Source organism: Rhinolophus sinicus, chromosome 1, assembly GCF_057876585.1.
Source record: "Rhinolophus sinicus isolate RSI-liver-muscle chromosome 1, RSI-T2T, whole genome shotgun sequence".
Taxonomy (NCBI): domain Eukaryota; kingdom Metazoa; phylum Chordata; class Mammalia; order Chiroptera; family Rhinolophidae; genus Rhinolophus; species Rhinolophus sinicus.
Window position 1 is genome coordinate 126,624,710 of NC_142501.1, and position 16,777 is coordinate 126,641,486.

The 16,777-nt window shown below is 35.9% G+C and overlaps 1 protein-coding gene across 12 annotated transcripts in view; it reads left to right on the forward strand.

Moving 5' to 3' along the window:
- Positions 1-1,956: 1,956 nt before the first annotated feature.
- Positions 1,957-16,777, forward strand: part of ACBD5 (acyl-CoA binding domain containing 5) — a 41,224-nt gene continuing 26,403 nt past the window's right edge. For 3 of the 12 annotated variants that reach the window (XR_016018244.1, XM_088789303.1, XM_088789301.1), the window contains exons 1-5: positions 3,044-3,265; positions 3,443-3,608; positions 7,632-7,752; positions 10,096-10,168; positions 16,164-16,278. Coding sequence is in view for 10 of the 12 variants with exons in the window: in XM_088789303.1 (XP_088645429.1) it covers positions 3,242-3,265; positions 3,443-3,608; positions 7,632-7,752; positions 10,096-10,168; positions 16,164-16,278 (499 nt within the window). In the remaining 2 variants the exon portion in view is untranslated. Of the gene's footprint in view, positions 2,100-3,043; positions 3,266-3,442; positions 3,609-7,631; positions 7,753-10,095; positions 10,169-16,163; positions 16,279-16,373; positions 16,407-16,777 lie in introns of those variants that run through there. The other 9 variants (XM_088789302.1, XM_088789299.1, XM_019749107.3 and 6 more) reach the window with 8 other exon arrangements.

Below are 16,777 nucleotides of genomic sequence, written 5' to 3' on the forward strand. Positions count from 1 at the left end.
TATTTTTTCTTCAAGTCAATATCAAACTCTTATTAATTACTAGTAATTGTTAAGTATGCTATTTTGCAGGGCCTGTTCTTTGTGATAGAGATCGTTGTTTGTTCACCAAGCAAAGTTTCTGTTTTTTTTCCCCCTCCACACATTTAGCCAGACTGAAAATTTTCAGTCTTCCTTGAAGTTAAGTGGGACCAATGAAATGTTGGGGGAAGGTGCTATTTGCCACTTTCAGATCTGGCTTAAAATCTCTCTTGAGATTCTCTGTGCCTTCTCTCTAACCTCTTCTTCTGGCTGGGTACAGCAGATGACTCTGAGGTCCTATGGGGTGATGGAGTCACTAAACAGAAGGATCCTGCATTCCTGGATGACTAAATAGAACAAAGCCCACCCTCCCCTTGCTTTTCTTTCACCGACTAGTATCAGACTGACGTGTGTGACAGATAAACTTTATTGTGTTTAGTCTGAGTTACTGCAGCTGTTGATTGTAGCAGTTAGTCCACCCTAATATAACTTTCCTTCATGTTCTTTTTGGAAACCTCTTGCCTATTCTGAGCCTTTCTATAAGGTTTTTAGAATCAGTTTGTAAAGTTTCTCAGAGTCCTGTGGTAATTATAGTTGGAGTTATATTGTATTTATGGACCAATTTGGGAAGAATGTTTATCTTTATAATTTTGGATATAACTATCATATCCATTTATTCAGGTTTTTAATGCCCATTGGTAAATTTTATAATTTTTCTCCATTAAGTTTTTGTATATCTTTTATTTATTTTTAGTGGAATTTATTGCTAACACTTTGGAATTTATTGCTATTGGAATATGAATTTTTGGTAACATTTTCTAATTGATTACTGGTGCTTTAAAAGATCACTACTGATTGATCTTCTGTTCAACAACCTTGATGAACCTTTCTTAGTTATAATTGTAGCTTCCCTTAAATTTTCTGTGTAGACAACATATCTGCAAATAATAAAACTGGAAAGTTAATTATTCAGTAAAGTTAATTATTCTTTCCTGATTCTTATATCTTATTCATATTTCTTTGAAAGACTTCATTATTCTCTAAAAGTTTGTAATTTCGCTTTTTAAGTCTTTAAAACTACATTGGCTTGATTTCTGTATTCCAACATTCTACAAAACTATTGATTTTGTGTATTTATCTTATTTAAATATCTTTACCTGAATAACCTCAATTTTCTTTCTTTTTATGCTGTTCTCCATTGACTATTCTACCAGTAAAAGGAAATTCAACAGAAATCATTGGCAGAAAATTTTTATTCATCATTATCTAGAGACCAACTTACCGTAAATCAGCTTATTACATAAGCTTAATGAAAACTTGTCAAAATTAAGTCCTAGATTAAAAATAAAACACCCAAGCTCTTTTATAAGTATGCATGACTGAGTAGATTGAAACTGGAAAGAATATATAATCAAAGGGCGAGAAGAGGAAGCAGTAGATATTAAACACATAAAGTCTAGTTTGAGTAAATTAGAAAAATTTTTAGTCTTACACTTTGGTGTCCAGCTAAAAGTCCAAGATTTAAAGCAAGAGAGTTTTTTGGACTGACTCCTGGCTCTGCAACTTACTAAATTGTGGCGCCTTGGGCAACTCAGTTAAACTTTAGTCTCAATTTCTTCCTTCGTAAACACCCTAGGGCGTTTTCGGAATGTCTCAGACGCTACGTAAATACCTGGCGCTCAATAAGCCATAGTCTTTATTATCCGAACGTCCTTCTTTGCTTTCTTACACATAATCTCAAAGTTAGTAAGCATCAGGAGCAAGAAATCAGACCCCAATTCTCCGCTTCAAGTTCAGTCACACCAGGATACTTCCGTAAGACACCAAGTGTCCCTTTCGCCGGAAGCGGATGTGGCATTCTAAATTGGCACAAAATGCGACGCAGTAGGAAGGAGGGATTTCCGCCAAAACGGCTCAACCGCCTGCCCGACCATGAAACCGAACCGGAACAGGTGAGAGGAACGCCCACGGCTCAGAGGAAGTGTCCGGAAGCGCCGCGTCTGGGGGACTACATTTCCCACAAGTCCGCGGGGGCAGGGCGAGGGGACAATACCGGACAGGCCTTGCAGGGCAACACCAAGGTAAATGCCGGCACTGCGGCTCTGAGGGAAGAGTAACTTATAGTCTGTGTCTAAACCTGTACTAGTAACTCTCCTAACCCATCCCGAACTGACAAAAAAGACCTGGCGACTTTGGGGTTTCCAGATCAAGGACTCCCTCCACCCCCACGACCCATATCAGTTCCCCACTACGGGCCTGGGGGTGCTTCCTAGTTGCATGAGGACGCGGGGTGCTGGGCTAGAAAGGTGAAGGCCCAGGGTAGTCTTTTGTAGGGTTGGCGATCCGTATTAGTTCCTCGTTCGCCCCGCCCCCACGCCCTGTCGCCTATTAAATCGAGCTGGAGCTGGCCTCTGTCCTGGGTCTCGATACTAGAGGTGGTGCAGGGGAAGGTGGTCTCCCTCCCTTGGTCCAGTCTAGTAGCGGGAGACTTTTTCTCTTTCCTTTGGTTGTTGCTCGCATGCCCTTGTCTCGAGGCGGCTAAAGCCGTCGAACATGTGCGAGCCAAGCACTGCTAATCACCTCCAGTCAGCATCCCTACTCCCTTCATGTACCCTTTAGGGTGGCATAAAGATTGCCGGCCACCGGAGAGGCTAAACGACCTAGGTCACAGAAACTAAATGGCAGAATTGAAGGTTCGCACCAACCCTCTCCCTATCTAAAGCCCTTCGCTTATGTCCCATCACCTTCCTCTAACTTTAATCTAGCAGAGGGCAGGCGCTGATGACCACAGTCATTATTTGCCCAGCGGTACCGACGTGCTGCTTGGGGCCCAGGCGCAGCCTGCAAGCCCGCGCATGTCCCGTTCGCGCTCCGCTTGTCCGGCAGCGCTAGCGCGGACAAGTCAGTCCGGCCTGTTCCAAAAGCCAGCACCGGGTCCTCCACCGACCCATCCTATTTATCTTCCTGTCCCCCTTCTCCGGGACTGACAGACTGCGCGCGTCAGCATTGCAGCCGCGGGCCGGGTGGGTGGAGTTTGCTGCAAGGCGGCGGCGGCGGCGGCGGCGGCAGCGAGTGGGTCCTGGGTAGCTTTGGGGCGGGGCTGTGAGGAGGCCGCGGATAGACAGAGCGACCCTGCTGGGATGGGGGGTGTGGCTGCTCTGTCTGGATCTTGTGGGTGGAAGCGGGGCTCCGAGACCACCAGTGGCCGGAGCGTCTTCGCCTTATGCTAGAGATGCTTTTCCTCTCGGTGAGTTGTCCTGTCTTCGCGGGCCGGCTTCTTGGCCTTGGTCACGCCCCGGGGAGGAGGAAGGAGTCGGGCCACCTCGGTCTGTGTGGCCTGGATAGGGCAGGGGAACTGACCAGCTGCGCTCCTGGGCCTCCTCCCTTTGGGCATGTTGATCCGCGGCTGCGCTCCATGTTCTAGTTTCATGCAGGCTCCTGGGAAAGCTGGTGCTGCTGCTGTCTGATTCCAGCCGACAGACCTTGGGACGGGGGCCGGCGCTGGCGGCTAGAGATGGCGGACAGGAGATCCGTGCATGAAACCAGGTTTGAGGCGGCGGTAAAGGTGATCCAGAGTTTGCCGAAAAATGGTACGTGCACTGGTATTCCCCCGGTGAGGAAGCCTCCTGCAGAGGCCTGAGGCCCCACTTTCTGAACCTTAACCTCCTTGAACCTTTCTGCTTCTACTCTTGCTTATTTACCTACTTCTTTTCTGCGTTTAAAAGAAATGTAATTGAAGGGGAGAAGATAGCGAATGTGAATTAATTGCCTACTGATCTTTCAAGCCAGAGACAATTATATTATGCGGGTTTTAAGTAGTTTATATAGTTGTTGAAAACAAAAGTCTTGTCACTTTTTGACTGTGGATTTGTATGTAAAAAAATTTTAAAAACTGGCATGGGGATGCCTGGTGCATACTGACAAAGTCTTTTGAACACTTTTGAATATAATGGGAGAAACGAAAGAACAACTATATTCATTTGTAAAACTATGTTTTTATTTTAATATATACATATATATTTGCTACTTTTTTTACTATTGTACTAGTTTTTCTCTTTTATACTATTGGATGGACCTTTTTTGCAGCTTGGTAGAAAAGTCATTCGATGTTCTTTTGTATTTAATGTGTATTCCTTTTTCTCTTTGCTCTAAGTCTGGTGTTCTTCATACTTATCCTGTTTGGGGTTTGGAGAGCTTTTTAAATTTGTAATTTTATGCCTTTGACCAATGTTGGGAAGTTTAAGGCCATTATTCAAATTTTTTTTTTTTTTTTCTGTAGAAAAGCTTGTAGGGGGAGTCTTTTATTTTTCACTTCATATCCTCCTGTAATATATGAATTATTTTTCACAATAAACTTGTATTTTTTAATAATGCTTTTAAGTACAGTTATTGAGCCAGAGTGTAAAACTAACGGAATACAGCATTAATGTATTACTATAGTATTTAATAGCATGTCCTTTATTTTTATTAGTCACCAGTTGGCTACATAGTGAATATTCAGCACATTCCATAAAAATTCACTAAGTGAAGATTCAAAAAGTTTGGAAACAAATATATACAAAATAGTATTCCTTTTGTAATCTCAGACATCAAGTTAGAGAAGGACATATGGGGAATTGAAAGATGAGAGTGAACAAAATGTAAAGAAATATTATAGGAACTTATTTAGGTATTGATTTTTTTAAATGCCCAATTAGGAGGGTTTGTAGAAAGGCATGATTCTCAGAGTTTTATGTGAGTTGTACCTTCATCCTTTCTCCTAAACTATACATTTTTATGTATTTCGTGAAAATTGATAAAGCTAGACTTGATATCTCTAGCCCTCTACCTTTGTTTACATTACATATTACTTATTAAGAAACCCATGTAAATGTAAATAAAGTTTCTATTACTTTACATTTAAGAAGGTATTGCAAAGTTAAGATATGCTGCCAAATGGCAACTATGTTGGACAATATCAGTATCCTGTTGTCCCCTGAAACTACATTGATATTGAGGCAGAAGTATTGTTATAATGAATTATTAATTACTTTTATAATAATATTTTTTAATTGTTTGCTCTGCCCTGGATTGCTTTGTAAAGAGTAAGATCTTACAGTGTTTTTGTTCCTTTTTGCTTAATCTTTATTTAAGGTGTAAGGTTGTGTTGAATCCTATAGCTTCTATGTTTGGTATTCCCTTGGCCTTTAGAAATGTAAGTTCTTAGATAATATTTCAAACACATATCAAATTTATCAATGCGTGAGCACCTTGAGGACAGAGATTATACTTTATCCACTGTCTTCCACACAGAATATATTCAATATATGTTACCAGTTTTTGCTGTAACCTATTCTAATGTACTGTGTTTCCCTGAAAATAAGACCTACTGGACAATGAGCTCTACTGTGTCTTTTGAAGCATTATAGTAAAATTAGACCAGGTCTTATATTAATTTTTGCTCCAAAAGACACATTAGAGCTGATTGTCCAGCTATGTCTTATTTTCGGGGAAAACACGGTATATATTATCCACCTTAACCAATAAACTTTTAAATTTCATTTCATTCACTTCCTGAAACAATTACAAGATGAGGCTTTTGATGTTTTAAATTTAGATTTGTGTTACTTAAATAAATAACCATTTTTAACTGTAGTTTCTCCATTTTTCTCCCTCTACTATGTAAAGAAGGACTATATCATTGAAATACTATATCTAGTAGATATACCTAAGTGAGCATAATATGTAGATAATTATTGTGATTTTTGGAATTAATTATTCACTCTTGGCCAAACCTGAAACACCAGCTCTCATTTTCTTATGTTGTAATTTTTGTGTTTATTGACTACTAGCTTTCGATTACTACATGTTATTTGTTTATTTTGCAATCTATAAAGTTTTCTTTTTTTTTTTTTCCTTAATTTTATTGGGGAATATTGGAGAACAGTGTGTTTCTCCAGGGCCCATCAGCTCCAAGTTGTTATCCTTCAGTCTAGTTGTGGAGGGCACAGCTCAGCTCCAAGTCCAGTCCCCGTTTTCAATCTTTAGTTGCAGGGGGTGCAGCCCACCATCTCATGGTGGGAATTGAACCAACAAGGTTGTTGAGAGCTTGCGCTCTAACCAACTCTGCTATCCGGCCACCCCTACGGAGGCTCAGCGGCAGCTTGTTGTCTTCAGTCTAGTTGTGGAGGGCGCAGCTCACTGGCCCATGTGGGAATCAAACCGGCAACCCAGTCGTTCAGAGCTCATGCTGTAACCAACTGAGCCACCCGGCCGCCCTATAAAGTTTTTAAAATATCTTTTTACAGTTTTAATTTTTATTTTTATAAACAATTTTTTATTTTTGGTATTAAAGTAATACAAACTCAATGTAAAGTATTTAAAAACAAACAAGCAAAAAGGGTAATAAAAATAATCTGTAGGCCTACTATCCAGAGAGATTGTCTTTAACTATTTGATGTGTTTTCTTCTACTTGTGTTTTATGTTTGTAAATACTTATTTTGAAAAAATGGATTGTACTGGATATGCTGCTTTTAAACTGCCGTTTTTTTTCTCATTTTATGGTAGATCATGGAAATTTTCTCATGACATTATTTATATTTTTCTACAATATAATTTTAAGGGCTATAGTTATCAATTATCCTGTTGTATATTGTATTTATTTAGCCAAGTATTTATATAAAACATTTACATTCCAGTTTTTCCCTATTACTAAGAGTATTGTAACTCACAGTGCTTGTTGATACAATTTGAAATTTTTAAACATAAAAAAGGTTATAGAGATGCTGAAACATATATGAAGATTGATATTCAAAGAAATTGATGTTTCTAAAATTACAGAGGTAGGCAGTGACAAATCTATTTTATCTTGGATTAATTCTTTTTCAACCACAGTACACTCTGGTTGGCTTCAGGCAAAGTTCTTTATCCATTGAGAAACTGAAATTTGGCCAAGAGGAATTGAATTTCTTACTGTTACAATTTTATTAAGCAGCGTATATGTGTAAGTTTTTTATTTATGCTAGTCATTTTTGATTTGTCACAATCTTTGAATAAAAATACCTTATTACAGTTGCATAATACAGTTATTATATATTTTAATATACAGAGGGTGCCAAAAAAAGTGTACACATTTTAAGAAAGGAAAAAACTGTATTAAAATTGCAATACTCAATATATACCAATAACAAAAGATGAATACAAGTCACGTTTGACTTCTGCAATTATGAAAGGGGCTCAAAGTGTTTACCATCAGTTTGATTTTAATGCAGTTTTTTCCTTTCTTAAAATGTGTATACATTTTTTTTGCACCTTCTCTGTATTTGTGTTTTTAAATTACTTTTGCCAGTTATTTTGGTTACACCTACAGCATGTTTGTTCATTTATTCTTTTGTTAATTGAACTGTGTTAAGCATTGTTATTAAAGTCTAAAATCTCAGAGTTTTTTAATATTGAAAGAGTAAAGCAACTAACAGAGCCATAACTTTTGTTTCTATAAGATAGAAATAAATAATTATCTGAACTATTAATGAAATATTTAAAAATCACTATTAGTATAACTAAGCTAATTTATAGTCTTAGATTATCAATTGTGTTCTCCAGGTGATCTGTGTTTAATGTATGTTTCCAATAGGTTCATTTCAGCCAACAAATGAAATGATGCTCAAGTTCTATAGCTTCTACAAGCAAGCAACGGAAGGACCCTGTAAACACTCAAGGCCTGCATTCTGGGATCCTATTGGGAGATATAAATGGTAATTTTATATAGAAAGCTAGGAAAGGCATTTTACTATAAGGATATAATTATCATGTGATTGTTATTTATGTGGTTATGTATTATCCTGTGCATAAAGTGGTCTAGGTACAGGATACATTTTTTATCCTCCATGTGCTCTTAACACAATTTCACACAAATGGGGAAGTCTTGGGGAAGAGAAAAAAACAATAAAATAAAAAGGGGTAGGTACATCAAAGATAATAAGCTTTTTAGTTAGTCTTTTCGTTTTTTTTTTGTTTGTTTGTTTGTTTGTTTTTTGTTCCCACTCCCCGGTTTTAAACCTATTCTCAGTCTAGTTGTAGGCGCAGCTCCCTGGCCCATGCTGGTATTTTGAGCCTTGCGCTTTCCCCGGCTGAGGCAGTTGTTCGCCGGTCATCGGTCGGCTGCTCACAGCAGCTCAATAGCTGCCGGCCACTCATGGCTGCCAGCCAGCACAGCTACCGGCTGCTCACGGCAGCACACAGCAGCCCTGCGGCAGCTCACGCCGACCTCTGGCTGTTCACCGCAGCCCATCTCCAGGGAGAGCCATTGTTGACAGTCTTAGCTGTGGAGGGCGCAGCTCACTGGCCCATGTGGGAATTGAACCACCGGCCTTCAGCATTAGGAGCACGGCACTCCAGAGCAACCGGACCGCCCCAGTCTTTCCTTTTATGGCATTTTTATGACAAGAAAAACTCCCAAACTAAGCTAATGAAAGAAATAAACTCTCCTGAGTCTTTGACCTGCCATGAAAAATAGTGACTTTTGTGAGGTGACATTGTTTGCCTTTGAGCCTTTAAGATAATAATTAACTAGGAGCATGACTCAGGTACTGTCATACTAATGTTTTATTTAAGCCGAATGTCCCACTATACTTGAATAGAAATTTGATTTTTAATATACTTAGGAGAATCATAAACTATCCAGAGATACTTCTACCATATTTCCAGTTAACTAACATTTGATGTTCTAAATACTGAAGACTTTATAAATGTCTAACAAAACGTAACTTAGTCTAACATAGACTGTATGTATGAACAGAGTGTTCTGATTGGTGAAGCATATCTTAAGAGCCACACATGTTGATGGCTAAATTTCTTCACTCTGAATTGGAAGTCCTTAAACTCCTTTGAGGATTTCTTACTACCCGTACTATACTTCTATCTAAGATTTTTATGAATAGTCACAAAATAATAGGTTAAGTATAATAGCAACATGTTTTCTTTTTTCAGAAAATTTACTTATTTATAATTTTCCCTTGAAATTGATCTTTGGTGGAGTTAAACTGCTTCTGGACAAAAAGGTATAAAAAGAGAGTTTTTCACTTTAGGGAGAAATTTTAAAGGACTATACTCATTATCTAGGGGGTTAAAATTTTCCTGTCCCCTCACATTTTCCTTTTTTTCTTGTTAGAAGGAAGAAACTATTTCCATTTTTCAAATGTGTAAGTTAGACTCTTATTTAAATTAATGGAAATTTTTTTTTTAATTGGGGAAGGGGAATGGGACTTTATTGGGGAACAGTGTGTACTTCCAGGACTTTTTTTTTCCAAGTCAAGTTGTCCTTTCAATCTTAGCTGTGGAGGTTGCCGTTCAGCTTTAAGTTGTCCTTTCAGTCTTAACTTGTGGAGGGCGCAGCTCAGCTCCAGGTCCAGTTGCTAGTTGCAGGGGGCACAGCCCACCATCTCTTGTGGGAGTCGAACCGGCAACCTTGTGGTTGAGAGCCTGCGCTCCAATCAACTGAGCCATTCCAGAGCTCAGCGGCAGCTCAGCTCAAGGTGCCGTGTTCAATCTTAGTTGCAGGGGGTGCTGCCCACCATCCCTTGCAGGACTCGAGGAATTGAACTGGCAGCCTTGTGGTTGAGAGCCCACTGGCCCATGTGGGAATCGAACGGGCAGCCTTCGAAGTTAGGAGCATGGAGCTCTAACCGCCTGAGCCACCGGGCCGGCCCAAATTAATGGAAACTTTTAACCCAAACTTCTGTTCATCTAAAACATGTATCTTCTAAAGTATTCATTTCTGTCATTGATCTATATAATGACAAACTTTTAAAGAGTTCTTAGCAAATATTTCTGAACAGTCTATAGTTTCTTTGGTCTTATATAATCTGTATAATCTATAGTTGAGTTATATACTTATTAGTTTTAAATACTATTTACTTTGCCATCTATTACTGTGATACTCTTCAAGGTGATGCATTTAAAGAGATCCTTTGGAAATATAATAAGGCTTTAAGTAGAGCTTGTTTTAAATAATGACCCTATAGTATCAACTATAAATTGTATTTTGAACAATTGAAAATCAGGTGTCTTTATTGTTATTTGAATGTTTTCATTTTTAGGGATGCTTGGAGTTCATTGGGTGATATGACCAAAGAGGAAGCCATGATTGCATATGTTGAAGAAATGAAAAAGGTAGGGAAAATAATTCACAGGAGAAAATAAAAATATTCAGAGCAGTTCTAATTTAATTTTATCATCAAGCAAATTAGCTGCTTTATTTTAAGGAACAAGGAGATTGTAATATGTTAGAATATACAATCTAGATTATTGAATTAGTCTTTATCTGTCTTATCAAAGTTCATCTCAAGTTAAGTGTTTTTTCTTTAAGATACATCACATTGTGGATACTTTGGGGATTTTGTTTTGTTTTGTTTTTTATTTTTCACCTTCCCTATCTTTCTATGTAGTTGACTTCTGCAGAAGGTATAGAAATAGGAATCTTTAAAAATAGGAGTCCCTAACTCAAGAGTCTGGGAAATACCTGGCCTGCCTTGAAAGCATTTCTTTAGAACCTTTTATTTAGGAGAAATAGTTAACAAGACTGCCGAACAGTGTTCTTGTACATATTTTAACTCAAAATTGAGATATACCCATCACTGTACTTCTCAGTAACAAGTATTTCTGTGACTGCAAAGTAAAATAGGTAAGAATGCTTTTAGTTTCTTTGTTAACTTCTAAAAAGTGCATTCATCATTCACTAGCTCTTCTAAGTCCATTCAAGGAATTGTTTAGAGGAACAAATTTATGAAGAAATCATAGATTTTAAAGATAATCTGAGTGCCTTTTTTATAAAGGACCATTTTTATATTGGAGAAGAATCAGGAAGTGGGAAATGTAGGTCTTTTTGACAATCTTACATAAATTATCTTTGAACTCAAAGAAAGTCTGTAAAAATGAATAAAGTTTTGTTTTGTTTCGTTTTCCCAGATGGTTTGACAGTATTAGTAACTTCTGTTTGGTAGATTCAAACTAGTTTTTGCTTTGTTTTATTCATATTTACACTGCCAAAGTTGTACCCTTTGTTACATTTTCACAATTTTTTTTTTACTGGACTTTGTTTATAATAGAGGGCAGAGTTTAGTTCTTTTGGCTGTGAACTGTATCAGTAACACAACAACAAAGGAGCCTTTCAAAAGCAGAGAGAGAAAGAGAATCTAAAGTTTTTTTGGTTTGATAACTGTTACTTTTTAAAATATTAATATATTTCCCTTAAATATCATTGTAAATGTTAGGACATTCTGCAATGTAAAGCTGAATGACACATTAAGTAAAATTTACCCATTTTACTTGTCCAATTTTATTAATTCATGATATAGCCACAGTTTAAAATGGGAGGGGTGTGAAACAATGTGTATTCCACTTTTTTCCCCCAAGAAAGATAAAGACTATACATCTGCCTTTTAGCTGTCTTAAAATACTTCCATTGTACCTATAGGTTTCTGTAACTAACTCTCTAATTAAAAGAATTCACCAACTACTTTCAGTAAGACTTTAACATTTTCAATTCATACTGTGAATACAATACAGTTTATAGGAAACTTTTAGAGATAAATCTAAAAATAGTAAGATATGCGTAGTTTAAAATTTTGATTAGTCTTTAAAATTTTTTTCAGAATTTAGCTTTGTGAACATCAGTAGATAAAATTTCATGCCTCTAAATAACCAGTTAGGATAGTACATTATCCCAAAGATTTCATTACTGAATTTGCGACTTTATCTAATGTCAATAATTTACTAACTGAAGCAGTCCTTAAATTATGTTCTTAAATATGGTTCACAAATCCCTGTACTATTGCTCTTTAGAATTAGTCTTTCAGTATGAATCTAATTCCATGCCTGTGCATTCAAGGGTTTAAAGAACCTTGTTCATTTAATTTATATGTTATAATAGATAATGTTTTATAGAAAATTGCCTTTCATAATTTGTAAACCATCCAGTGAAATATCACCAAAAAACTTGCCAAAATCAAAAATTATTTTAAAATAATATAATAGGATTTTAGCATTCAGGGACTGAGAGTAACTAATGTGGTTTGGGGGCAATAATCCATGTTTTTTTAAATAAAGTTTATTTTGATTCATAATCAAGAGGAAATATAAAATTCTATTTTCTGTACCATTTTACAGACTATCTTATGGGGATTTCCAGAAAATTCAGCTAGTACTTGAATAATGTGTATTATGTCTGTTGATTTAAAGAGATATCAGTGTACAGTAGTCCTCCATTATTCGTGGGGGATATATTCCAAGATCCGCAATCCATGCCTTAACCTGTGGATAGTACTGAACCCTTTATATATGATTTTTTCCCTATACATACATACCTTTTTACTTACAGAAAGCACTTTATGGCTTCTTTTTCGGCATATTGAATTGCCATTATCACTACTCTTGCACTTTTGGGCCACTATTAAGGGGTTACTTGAACACAAGCACTGTGATACCCTGACAGTCAATCTAATAACCAAGAAGGCTACTAAGTGACTAAGGGCCAGGGAGCATATACAGCATGGAAACACTGGACAAAGTGATGATTCATGTCCTGGGTGAGAATTTATCACGCGTGCAATTTAAAATTTATGAATTTTTTATTTCTGGAATTTTCCATTTAATATTTTTGGATCATGGTTGACTGTGGGTAAGTGAAGCCCTGGAAAGTGAAGCTACAGGTAAGGGGACTACTGTACTCAACTCTAGCTGCACAATAGAATCACTAGGGACTCTTGTTAAAAGGAAAAAAAGAAAAAACCAAATGCCCCAGCAAAACCCCAGACTAGTTGTTTCAGAATTTCTAAGAGGATGGGATAATCACGAATGGAGGGAGGATTAGAACAGTCTCAGAAAGGATGGGACCTGAACGTTACCATGACTGCAGGTCGCTGGTCCATATCTCTGTAAGTCCAGAACATTGGCTTTCTCTGAGTACTGAAGGTTGATTTGCTTTTTAAGGCTTGACTCATGATGACCATCTTTTGGAGATTTACGGAAAAACCAGAATGCCAATTGCTTTACTTACAGTGGGTGATACAGCTTTCTCGTGATCATCATCCTCAGGGTTGAGATATAGGACACTCCTCAGAATGTCAGAGGCATTTGGGACACTTGGATTTGTGATTGTTGAGATTGTCTATTGAACAGAGAGCAGAGAAGTGGATTTGGATGGCTATAAGAGATGTGACCATCTGACACAAGAAGCCCAAGGGATTTAGTCTTTGCTTTACAATACAGTATACCTGTACCTTTCCAGTATGTTTTCGTCGTACAGTAGTGGTGTCTCTCACTAAGGAAAAGTGCTAGATAAACCTGGAAAAATTATTGTACTTTGAGCGCTGATTTCTTAGAGTCCATACAGCTTACCATATATTTCTGTTAACACGTTCTTCATTTGGATGCATTACATCCAATTGAATTAATTTACACTTAAAAAAAAATCTCTGAGGGTAAGTAGTAGTTATCTAGACTGAGATTTGCCTCTGTCTGCTTGTATTTCTCTGTCTCTGCCTGTGTCTCGTTTGTGTGTGTGAGACCTGTGTGTATGACATTTCTTTTATTTCAGTATTGGAGTGAGGGAGAGAATTTTACAAATGGCTATTTTGCAAAAAATGGTCATTTTTCTTGGGTTTTGTATTTTTAAAGTTTCTTCTTCACAGACGAATCTCTTAAATTCTGGGTGTATCTTGGTATGGCCACTTATGTCCTGACTGTATTGACTACTGAAATTGTAGGTTATTGAAAGAAAAATTATTCTGCTTATATTCGCTTAGTACCAGTACATACTCCATTTATTTAGTTGTGACATTTCAAGTCCATAATTCACTCACTTACCTTACGGGGTATAAAAAACCCAAATACTGAACCAAACTGGCCTATTTGAGAAAGAGATTTTAAAAATAATATTCAACTGAGAGATAACCAAAAGAAATCTAGTTTGGAGGAGGATCAAAGGAGGTGTTGAGTGGGGGTCAGGATGGGATATGTGTTTGGCTTTCCATATTCTGCTCAGTCAAGTCTTTATATCCACTGTGGAATAGTGTAAAGGATACTAACTTGTGTTTGAATCATATCTCTGCCATTGATTAGCTGTGTCTTTGGTCATATCAAAGTAAACACTACCTATGGTTTCAGTTTCTGGTTTGAATCTAATTCTCAGAATGGAAAACTGTAATAATTACTATAATTCAAATATATTACAAATCATGTACCTATAATAAGATATAAAAATACTCTCCCTAATGGTCCCAGCCTTATAAGTATTTGCTTTAGCAAAAAGACAGTCTATGAATAAAGCATTCTTGTCAGTCCTATCCATTAATAGGAGCAACGATTAGATAATTTACTATGAGCTGTAAAATTAAATGATAATCACTAAAACCAGTTATTGTTAACATAGTTCATTTTGTATAGTCTCTGTCAATAACCCCCCTTCTCTCTCTCTCAAGCACGCATGCACGCATGCTCATGTACATACACACACGGTAGTAATGATGATGGATGTATCCCAGCTCTAAATCATATCAGATTTGCTGATTACCATAGACAATGTATCTGATTTAGAAATAAAAGCATGTTTGAACAAAAATTTTAGAGTTGTAAACTATATTGTTTATTAAATACCTCCTATGTGCAGGACACTGGAAATACAGGAGTGATCAAAAGCATTGAGTTTACATTATACTGTGAAAGGTACTGAATGAGCAATAAAGCAGGGAGCGTGACTAACAAATCTGAGGTTGTTGTTAATTTTAAAGATACAAGGGATCATTTTAAAACTGCATATGAGCTGAAGAAATGTGCAAGAATGATATAGGACTTTGGTTGCTTAAAATAATAAATTCGTTTATATTAATACAGGTAAGATACGTAAATGAAAAAAATCCAAATGTTGAAAGAAGCATAAAGTGAAAAATGAGTTCCCCATTCCCTCTATTTTAACTCTTCAATGGTAATTACTTTTAATTGTATTTTGTAGATTGATTCATAAGATATATATATATATATATATATATATATATATATATACATCATGTTTTCCCGAAAATAAGACCTAGCCGGACAATCAACTCTAATGCATCTTTTGGAGCAAAAATTAATATAAGACCCAGTATTATATTATATTACATTACATTGTATTATATTATGTTATAAAGACCCAGCCTTATATTATAGTAAAATAAGACTGGGTCTTAAATTAATTTTTGCTCCAAAACACACATTAGAGCTGATTGTCCACCTAGGTCTTATTTTTGGGGAAACACAGTATATAGATATACATATATATATATATATATATATATATATATTAAAAAAGAAAACCAAAAGTGGTATCATATCAAATATACTGTGTGGCAGCTAGCTTTTTTCATGTAAAAAAATTCGTGGATATTTTTCCAATCAGAACACAAACCTTAGTCTTTTTAATATCTCCAAAATATTCCATATATGGAAGTACTTTTAATTTATCAGTCATCCACTGATGGCTATTTATTTCAATGTCTTTTCAGTTTGTATACCTTGCTCTTTAAATTTGATGATTTTAAATTGGCCCATAGTTATAAAGTTATAAAGGTGTCTGAAAGTGGTTATTATTTCCTACTTACTTTTGTGCCCTTTTAAGAACAATACCATAGTATTAAACAACAGACATAATTTACATTAACCCCACAGTTTTCTATTTTATTTAACATTAGTGCTTAGTTATTATTTTTTTACAGGTAACCACATCTTAAGTGTCTTTATTTTGCTTTAGTCATCATTTGAATTAAAGAAAATATTTGACATGTAATGCACATTTTTAAAATGTGTGCATCTACTTCGCCACCTTCAATGGAACCCAGTGCCCTTAGTTTTTAATGCACAATATGTAGATTATTGTGTAAATTTCACATGAAGCTTATGTGAAATAGCCTTTAAAATGAGAACACTTTTAAATCTTTAATATACTTGAAACTTTTCTAGGAGGGTATATATGTTAAGTATGTAATTAATATAGATACTTTGGGATTCTATCAATGAATCTCACTTCTCACAGTTACCAAGACTTAAATTATAAATGTTATATTATTTGATACTAATAATAGATTAGATTATTAGTTTTTGATTTCACAAGATTCGTTTCTTTTGATTATAGATTCTTGAAACTATGCCGATGACTGAGAAAGTTGAAGAATTGCTACATGTCATAGGCCCATTTTATGAAATTGTAGAGGACAAAAAGAGTGGCAGAAGTTCTGATTTAACTTCAGGTTGGACTATTTTACCTCATTTTAAATTCAGCAACTGATATATTATGCATGCATTATATTTATATGTCTAATTTCTTTTTAATTTCACATGCTAGTCCGACTGGAGAAAATCTCTAAATACTTAGAAGGTAGGAATAAAAAAGTCCATGTAAAAATTTTGTTTAAAATTTACATGCCAAAGAATTCTGCTCAAATTTATATAATTTATAAGCTTGTCACTCAAGAGTTTTCTTTCTATTTTTATTTGTTTATTTTTTTTGGTCTTTTTCCTGTCACTCAGGCATTTTGAATGTAAGCAAACACATTGTATAAAGTTCAATAATATTATAAACCCTTAAGTTTGAACCCTTAACTTACTGCGACATAATAGGTGGTTCTTTTAGTACATACAAAATTATAACAGAATTCATAGTTTTATTTTGATGGATTATATTTTCTATTTTGTTTAATGAATTATATTAGCAATACTATGGCTGAAATAATTTTCTAAGCTAATTTT